Source organism: Neophocaena asiaeorientalis, unplaced genomic scaffold, assembly GCF_003031525.2.
Source record: "Neophocaena asiaeorientalis asiaeorientalis breed wild unplaced genomic scaffold, Neophocaena_asiaeorientalis_V1.1 scaffold45, whole genome shotgun sequence".
Lineage (NCBI taxonomy): Eukaryota > Metazoa > Chordata > Mammalia > Artiodactyla > Phocoenidae > Neophocaena > Neophocaena asiaeorientalis.
In genome coordinates, this window is record NW_020174642.1 from 4782306 (window position 1) to 4791611 (window position 9306).

The 9306-nt window shown below is 46.3% G+C and overlaps 1 protein-coding gene across 6 annotated transcripts in view; it reads left to right on the top strand.

Annotated features, from left to right (window-relative positions):
* DOP1B (DOP1 leucine zipper like protein B) overlaps window positions 1-9306 on the top strand; it is a 110112-nt gene that overhangs the window by 48488 nt on the left and 52318 nt on the right. For all 6 annotated transcript variants that reach the window (XR_003004965.1, XM_024758196.1, XM_024758191.1 and 3 more), the window contains 4 exons: window positions 2512-2631; window positions 4920-5022; window positions 5750-5941; window positions 8407-9091. Coding sequence is in view for 5 of the 6 variants with exons in the window: in XM_024758196.1 (XP_024613964.1) it covers window positions 2512-2631; window positions 4920-5022; window positions 5750-5941; window positions 8407-9091 (1100 nt within the window). In the remaining variant the exon portion in view is untranslated. The remainder of the gene's footprint in view (window positions 1-2511; window positions 2632-4919; window positions 5023-5749; window positions 5942-8406; window positions 9092-9306) is intronic.

Genomic DNA, 9306 nt, shown 5'->3' on the forward strand with positions numbered 1-9306 from the left:
CAGTGGGGCGAGTGGGTGTGAGTCTTCAGGAGACCAGTCAGAAGGAGGGTAGCAGGGAGCAAGGCGAGGGCACCCCAGGGGCATGAAGGCGCTCTAGGGCCCTGGAGGCAGGGTGAGTGGGGTTTGGGAGACAGCAGACGTGGCGATAACTTAAAGTGTGTAGTTAGCCATCAGCCCTGTGTTTTGTTTTGTCTTTGTACTTTCTAAGGTAGTACAACCTCTTCCTTTTTACTTTACTCTTAATATAATTTCCTTCTCCCTGACTCGGCATTGGGTGTATTAAAAATTTAAATCGATTAGAAGATTTTTCTGGTTTATTAATTGTAGGTGTATCAAGAGTTTTTAGTGTTTGCTTGTTTCTAGCAGAATGAGAGTAGTTTATTGTTTTCCTGATATGAAAGTAATAATCTTCATGGTAGAGTATACCAATATTTGAAGGCATCAAGGGAAAAGATATTATCCATAATCCCACTGCGCTTCAGAGAAAAACATAAAACATTTGTATTTCTTTTCAGATTTTCAGTGCGTAAGTACACAGGTGTCTATCATTTATTTTTAAGGTGGAGTTACACACTACCTGTTTAGCTGCCTGTTTGTTTTTTTTAATGCAAGTTGTGAATAGCTCTACACACTTCTCCTGTGGAGGATTGTGGTTGCGTTTAAGTCCTCAGTAAGGAGTTACACTTATTTAAGAAATCCTGACTGATTGACCAATCTCTTATTGATTGACTTTCGGGCGGTTTCCACTTTTTCAGTATTTCAAAATTGATCTCAGAGAGGCAGCAGCAGTAAGTGGTGGCTTGAAGCAAGATCTTAGTTCCCTGCCCAGGAATTGGACCTGGGCAGCCTGGATGAGAACCAGGAATCCTAGCCGCTAGACCAGCAAGGGCAAGAGACTAGACTCAAATTTTCCTTGGCTCTTGCCTCCGTTTGAAAGCAAGACTGTTTCAAGGAGGCAAAAACTGTAAAAGCAGGTGCAAAGTTTATTATTAGAGGCACAGCACGACAAGTGGGAGAGCACACAGAGAAACCGTTTATTTAAGTTTCTTTTTCCACACCTGACCTGCCCTAGGACCCTCCCCGATATGTGTGTGCAGCTTTTTTTCAGGACGGATTCCAGCCCAGAGGCCCATGGCGGGGGCCTTGGCATCACCTACTGTGGGGTGGCGGCCCCTCCTTTCTGACCCCCAAGGAGCCTTTCTGCGCACACGCCATGTCTCCCTTGCCCCAAGGATGGGAAATATGTGACCTCTCCATCTTTTACTCAGACAGGGTTTAGCCCCTCTCTGTTCCTGCCATGACTGTTATGGTAAAGTGTCCTCAGGAGACAAAGCCTGGCTGTTTACTCTGTTTCTGCTGTTATTTCTCTTTCGAAGTGCAAACAGGAGGCTGGATGTAAAGGCCTAACCTGGAGCCCATCTATCTCCTGTCTCAGGAAATGCAAACAGGAGGCTAGTTGTAAGTGTCCAGCCTGAAGCCCACCTTTTTCCTGCCCCAACAAATGTAAACAGGAGGCCAGTTGTAAATGCCTAGCCTGGAGCCCATCTATCTCCTGCCTCAAAATGACATTGTCATGATATCCTTATGCCTACATCTTTTTTTTTTTTTTTTCATGGCCGAGCTGTCCAGCATGAGGGATCTTTGTTCCCCGACCAGGGATTGAACCCATGCCCCCTGCATTGGAAGTGCAGAGTCTTAACACTGGACCACCAAGGAAGTCCCCCTTTGCCTACATTTTTGTGTACCTCTACAAGGATTTCTGTAGGATAAATCCCTAGAATAAATTTCCTGAGTCACAGAAGATGTGCATTTAAATGTTAGCCAAATTTCCCTCCTAAATGGCTGCACTATGTTATTCCACCAATAGTGTATGTAATTACCTATGGTTGGACTAAAACTGGTTTTCCACATTACATTCTTTTTTACAATAGCTCTTTTTTCTTTAATTTATTTACGTATTTATTATTTGTTTTTGGCTGTGTTGGGTCTTCGTTGGTGCGTGAGGGCTTTCTCTAGTTGCCACGAGCAAGGGCTACTCTTGCGTTGCAGTGCATGGGCTTCTCATTGCGGTGGCTTCTCTTGTTGTGGAGCACGGGCTCTAGGTGCACGGGCTTCAGTAGTTGTGGCTTGCAGGCTCTAGAGCGCAGGCTCAGTAGTTGTGGTGCACGGGCTTAGTTGCTCTGCGACGTGTGGGATCTTCGCGGACCAGGGCTCGAACCCGTGTCCCTGCATTGGCAGGCGGATTCTTAACCACTGCGCCACCAGGGAAGCCCTACAATAGCTCTTAAGCTTACTTCTGAGGGAATGGATCAGTATAAATACTGTTTAGGATGGCACGATGCATTCTCTTCCCTATATAAGAACAGTAATACTTTTTATCTATAACCGAGTTTGTCAGTCTCTCTAGAAATAAGTTGTAAATGGTACAATGAATTCGTTTTTCAGACATGGCATTCCCGTAATACAGGTTTTTTCGTAGATATATTTACAAATATCCCTCTTCCTTTACAGTACAATAAAAGAAAACAGAAATGCCTCTGAGATTGTTAAAACAGTGAATTTGCTCATCACATCCCTAAGTACAGACTTCCTCTGGGATTACATGACAAGGTGCTTTGAGGACTGTTTTAGGTAAGTCTCCAGTTCAGGGCTTGTGAACATGTGGGAAGGAATTGAGGGTGTCATGCTTTCGTAGCTGCTTGTTGTGGTCAGATTATACTTAACTCGCTAACGCTGGGTCGTCTCTGCTGAGTACACGATTGAATTCACTTAAAATCATAATAGAACTAAAAACAGTGCCATTGAGAAGGTTCACATGATACCGAAGCTTCCTTATTAAAGTCGAACTACAGAAACTCATCTGTGCATTTTCTGGTCAGGTCGATCTAATCGGCTTTCTTTGCATGGTGCCCTTGGAGCCCTAATCTATTCAAGAAGCTTAGTTTTGTGGTCCTGGGACTGGAAAGAGTGTTTTTGAAATCATCAGTCATCTTAAATTCTTATTGAAATTAGTGTGTAACTGTTCAGATGAAAGCATTCATGTTCTAAGCCACTATAATCAGCTTTCCCGTCACTTTCAATCTGGTGACTTGCACCACCTCCAAATTGCTGGCGGTGGCGTGCTCAGGACAGCAAACTTTCCTGTGGAGTCCTTTCCCGTGTGATTTTCGCTGTGAAGGAGGACTGATGTAATCTCTCAAACCCCATTTTGTTCTGTGAGTCATGCTGTGAAACTTCATTCTTGTCACGTCCTTTGGAATGCTCTGTGTTCTCACAATGTCTTCAGTACCTGCAACTGTAATCAAAGCATAACTTATTAACGTTTGCCGTGGGCCATGCCCTGGACACCCCCAGGAGAAGCAGGGCCATCCATCATATAAGAAAGAGGAGCTCAGAGATGTGAAGTACCTTGTGTGACATTGCACAGCAGATCGGCAGCAGCTGAGATCAGAACCAGGCGTGCCCGACGTCCCAGCTGCTCCTGCCATGCCCTTTGCCTCGTCTGGTGCCAGGCCCCAGCAGGTGTTCAAACCTGTGATGAGTAAATTAATTGTAATCGGATCCACGGCGGACAGCAAGGCCATGTTATACTGAGGCTAGAGTGTATTTTGGTCAGCTTAGTTCCATTTCAGAGTTACGAGGAGTGCTTTCTTTAAAAAAAAATAATAATAATAACTATGAAACATTCCAATGTAAGAAAGGATGGGAAATGACGTCAGACACTCACGCACCCATTGCTGAAATTATAGACCACACTTGATCATTGTTTTTCACATCTTTTTTATTAAAGGAATAAAATGTTGCTACCCAGATAGAGCTAACTCCCCACCTTCCCAGCACTTTTCCCTCCTTTCATCCCAGCTTTCATCACTGTTCTGAAATTCATGTCTGTCCTGTGATACCTGTGTTTTTATAACATGTGTATCCAGAAACGATATAGTCTGTTTTGTCTGTTCAAATTTTATATGAATACTATCAAGTTGTATATAACATTTTGCAATGTGTTGTTTTGGGGGGTGGGGTGTGGTCCACAGCCCTTTGGAGATTTATATACACCTGGTTCATTCATCTTAGGTATAGTAGTCCAGTGTGTGAATAAACCAGTTTCAGTCTTTTCATCGTTGCAAATAGTACCCTGGTGACCGTGTTGGTCCTGTCTCTTTACACACAGATACATGGGTCTCTTTAGAGCAGGCACCCAGCGGCAGAATCTCCCAGATGTAGTGGTTACAATTCTTCGGTCCCTTACCAAGATAAATGCCAAGATAACTAAGCGATAATTTACAATGAAGAAAATTGACTCAGGTTGAATTGTACTGTGATAGCTAGATGAATCCAAAATTACTGTTTTGGGAACTAGTATGTTGACTTTTTAACTTACGTATCCAGTTGCCTACTTCTTGAAAAGGAAGTGTTGAGCTTGAGAATAAGATAAGCCCAGTGGAGCTACACTTCTCTGTGGGAGCTGAGAAATTCTAAGCAGCTCGTGGGGATGAGCTCCTGGTGACATGCAGGGAGCTGTCTCTGGTTGCTCTGACAGCAGATTGAACAGCTGTCCTGCATTCTGTCACCAGGCCCTTTCCCCGGGAACATGCCTTTGGTTTGGGGCCGGGGGCCTGGAATTGTTGCTGTTGGTAGCTCCAGATCTGCTGGGTAGGGAATCCCACGTGGGCATGGACCACCCTCACCTGATCTGATGAAGTTCAAGTCAGAGTGAACCTGTTTTGGAGACAAGCAGATTCAAGACTTATTGACACTTGTCTATGTTAGATAGTTTTTGGCACCAAAGCTTCATTATTAGAACTGCAGGAGCTGTCTTTCATTATGGGTGGAATAGAATAAGCAACTTTATTGGAAATCATAGGAAACGCTTGAAATTATTATAAGAGAGTTGTTTTTCTTTCCTGCGACTCACGCAGACCCGCAAAGCAGAGTCACGCTGCCGGGAGACGCGTCGGCGCCCCCCCGACAGTCTCGGAGCTCTGCACCCTCCTTGTGTTCCTCCTGGACGTGATCCCCCTGGTAGGTCCTTTGCTCTATGGAGATGGCCCAGTGCTGGCTGTTACTTACATTCTGATTAGTGTTGTTGGCCTTTTTAGGAACCTAAACTTACTGAAGAAGTAGTTTTACCTAAATACATAGCACTGTGTTAATGTGTTTCAGCATGGAAGATGTAGCTGGATGTTGTCTCTTTTAGGTCCTTTTAACATAAGGGGTTATAACTTTTGAGCCAGTTGTAAGTGGGCTGAGCTTGAAGTTATGGAAACCAGATGATGAGCTGAGTGTCATCCATCCTAAATAACGACAGTTATTTACGAGTGAGAGTTAATGTATGTCCTTTTTTAAAATTTTTATTCATTTGGCCGTGTTGCGCGGCACGCAGGATCTTCGTTCCCTGACCAGGGATGGAACCTGTGCCCCCTGCGGTGGAAGCACAGAGTCTTAACCACTGGCTTGCCAGGGAAATCCCAGAGAGTAAATACATTTCTTAGCTAAAGTCACACCCTTGGCTAATTTTCTCAAAAGAAATTGATTTCTTTAATATAGAAATAAATGTGGTGATTATTTTCTGCTAGAAAGAGGAAAGCCACCCGAGAGGAGAGGAAGAACGTCCATTGATTTATTTAGATCAAAAAGAAATATTACTTTGTTTTCTGATTTGGGAATTAATGTGAAACAAACTTATGCTGTAAAAAAAAATTTGAATTTTCTACTGGTTACACATTAAACCCGTGTCTCTGTTTCACAGGAACTTTACTCTGAGGTGCAAACCCAGTACCTCCCTCAGGTGCTTGGCTGCCTGGTGCAGTCTCTGGCCAAGGAAATGGAGGCGCTAAGCTTACCTGAACTCACGCACGCCTTGAAGACATGTTTCAAAGTGCTCAGCAAGGTCCAGATGCCGCCTTCCTACCTGGACACGGAGCCTGCAAGTGGAAGCTTGGTACGTGCTGGGAGGAGCCGAAGTGGTTCTCTGGGCTGAAGGAACCTTGTACCTTCCCACGTAGGGATAAAGACTAGAAGATATATCGGTAATATCTAAAACACGCTTCTAAAATCCTCACACACTTCATAAAAACTTTTAGTGTAGGAGCAACCCCCGGTCGTTTCACCCTCTGCCCTGCTACTTCCTGCTAAAGCCCATCACTAAGCTAATGGTTAGACATAGCCCACCATCCAGACCTTTCTATGTGTATGTTTGTATACATGTAATTTTGTTTTTTGTTTGTTTTTGCGGTACGCGGGCCTTTCACTGTTGTGGCCTCTCCCGTTGCAGAGCACAGGCTCCAGACGCGCAGACTCAGCGGCCGTGGCTCACGGGCCCAGCCGCTCTGCGGCATGTGGGATCTTCCCGGACCGGGCCACGAACCCGTGTCCCCTGCATCGGCAGGCGGACTCTCAACCACTGCGCCACCAGGGAAGCCCTGATTTTTTTTTTTAATATAAGTGAGAGAGTAGTCCCTGGGGCTGCCGTAACAAAGTGCCACACTGGGTGACAAAATAACAGAAAGTTATTGCCTCACAGTTCTGGAGGCCAGATGTCCGAGATTAAGGTGTGAGCAGGGTGGTTCCCTGTGCGGCTGTGAGGGAGACTCCATTCCGTGCATCTTGCCTGTCTTCTGGTGTTTCACTGGCAATCTTTGGTGTTCCTGGGCTTATGGACGCACCTCCCCAATCGCAGCCTTCCTCTTCACAGGGCATCTTCCCTGTGCGCATATGTGTGTGTCCAAATTTCACCTTTTTATAAGGACACTAGTCATATTGGATTAGGACCCACCCTGATGACCTCACTTACTTGATCATCTGCAAGAACCCTATTTCCAAATAAGGTCACGTTCACAGATGCTGGAGGTCAGGAGTTCAACATCTTTTTAGGGAACGCAGTTCAACCCATAACATACATTATTCTCTGATTCACTTTGGTTTTCATCCAAACACTATTTGGAGGACATCTTTCCATATCTGTGTTCACAGAGGTATCTTAACGCTTTTCTCATTTCTGCATGAGAGTCTATGGTACGGCTTTACGTTTCTGCACCTCTTCCCCTGTCGAGGTTATTTTGGTTATTTCTAGTTTTTCACTGTTACGCTGCTGCACTCAGCATCTTCGCACAACCTGTTCTCAGGGCTGCAAGTGTTTCTGAGGGATCAGTTTATAGAAATGGGTTGCAGTCAAACCCATTTCTTACCTTAGAAAGATGCTACCAAATTGTCCTCCAAAAAGACTGTAAGAGTTATGGTTCCACAAGCAGTCTGAGGCCCATGGTCTTTTTTTTTTTTTTTTTTGTGGTACACGGGCCTCTCACTGCTGTGGCCTCTCCCACTGCAGAGCACAGGCTCTGGACGCGCAGGCTCAGCGGCCATGGCTCACGGGCCCAGCCGCTCCACGACATGAGGGATCCTCCCGGTCCCCTGCATCGGCAGGCAGACTCTCAACCACTGCGCCACCAGGGAAGCCCCGGCCCATGGTCTTTGAATTATTTTTATTTTCTATTGTTTAGGGATTTGAAAAATCTGCCCTTGAAATCCATTTGGTGCAATGGCAGACAGGTGTGCAAACAGACTAAAAGAGCGAAGCATTCCTGAAAGACAGCTGTGTGTGTTGGTTAGTGCTGGGGGCAAGATGCCTGCCCTATGGGGCTTGCATCTCAGTTTGCAAATTAATTACAGACTGTTGCTTCATTCTCTAAGTTAGTCTTTTTTTTTTTTCTTCTTTTTTCCTAGCTGTTACAGCTGTTGGAAAAAAATATCCTAAAAAGGTTGTAAGATATAAAGTTTAAGCATGTGTAGCGTACAAATATAAATAACACTATGTTTCTAAAATTGCGTAATACTGTCTCAGTCTTCCCCAAAGAGCACAGTGGGTCAAATGCTGAAAAGTTTTCAGTTTAATGCCATATAAGCTGAGTAACAGTATGAGAGGTTGATTCATTAAAGGTTGAAGTGTCATCCTTTTGGAAAAGCCACAGAATATATATACGCATATATATGTGTGTGTGTAAAACGTACGGGGGTAAACACTTTGTTCTAGCTGTCTCCCCTTGTTTTATTCCTTTGTGCCTTTATTTTACACTCAGCCCAGTTTCCTCATTCATATTTTTACATCTGGCAGAAGCTGTTTTTAAATAACCCTGTTGGACCCTGAAGGGCCTAAATAAATAAAGTGGGCTCAAAGCCAGCCCACCCAAAGAGCACCGGGCTTGGTCAGCCGCCTCGCTGGGCCGGCCGCCTTTCTCCTGCCCGCTGCGTGCCCTCTCCATTGCATTATACACGTGTACACAGGGATCCTCTCGGGGTAGAGAACTGTGATTTTGAAAAGCAGGGAGGACGCGTTCGTAGCCTGATTCAGTTGATGTTTGAATCCCTTGGTCTTTCGAGATACACGGTACAAACTTCCATTTTTTGCAGAGTCCAGTCAAAGGTGAAAACAGTGAAGTAATTTTAGGCACAAACGCAGTGCTTCCTGGTGATGAAGACGCTCCATTTCCTCCACTTAAATCGGAAGACAGTGGCATCGGCCTCAGTGCTTCGTCGCCAGAGCTCTCTGAGCACCTGAGGGTTCCCAGGGTTTCTCCGGACAAAGACGACGTCTGGAAGAAGGGCGGCAGCATGCAGAGGACGTTTCTTTGCCTCCAGGAGCTAATTGCCAACTTTGCCCACAAGAACATTTTTGGAGCGCAGCTGACGGCATCCGGAGAAGAAACCAAGTCGGCAGAGTCCGCAGGCCCGAGGGAGGAGGGTGGGGTGCGGGGCACGGCGGGCAGCGACTCGGGGAGGAAGAGCTCGTGGGAGGCCAAGCCCCTCGGCGGGCCCCAGTTCAGGCAGATGCTCTCAGACCTGTTCACGGTGCGAGGGTCTCCATTCAAGACAAAGAGCTTGGAGACGCCCTCGCCCCTGCCCAGCAGCCCTGGCCGCGAGGGGCGGGAGGAGTGGGCCGTGGACCAGGTGGTCCTTGACCCGGGGAGCCCGAGGGAGGGCTGCAGGGAGGCCTTCGCCGCGGCCTGCCACCTGCTGCTGGACTGCGCCACCTTCCCCGTGTACCTGTCCCAGGAGGAGACCGAGCAGCTCTGCGACGCGCTCTTCCAGCTGCCGGGTAAGAGGGCGGCCCGGCTAGAGTCCCGTGGAGGAGCCTTGGGACTCGGGCAGTGGAGGTTTAGAGACGAGCTAAAATCACAGCGGCCGAGAAGGAACTGTGTGCCACGTTTGTTTCCTTCCTGGTTTTGTAGTTAGCCTGTGTGGTTTGGATTTGTCTCACCAGATGGGAAATTGATGAGGCGGGGGTCTGTATTTTTTTTTTTTTTTTTTTTT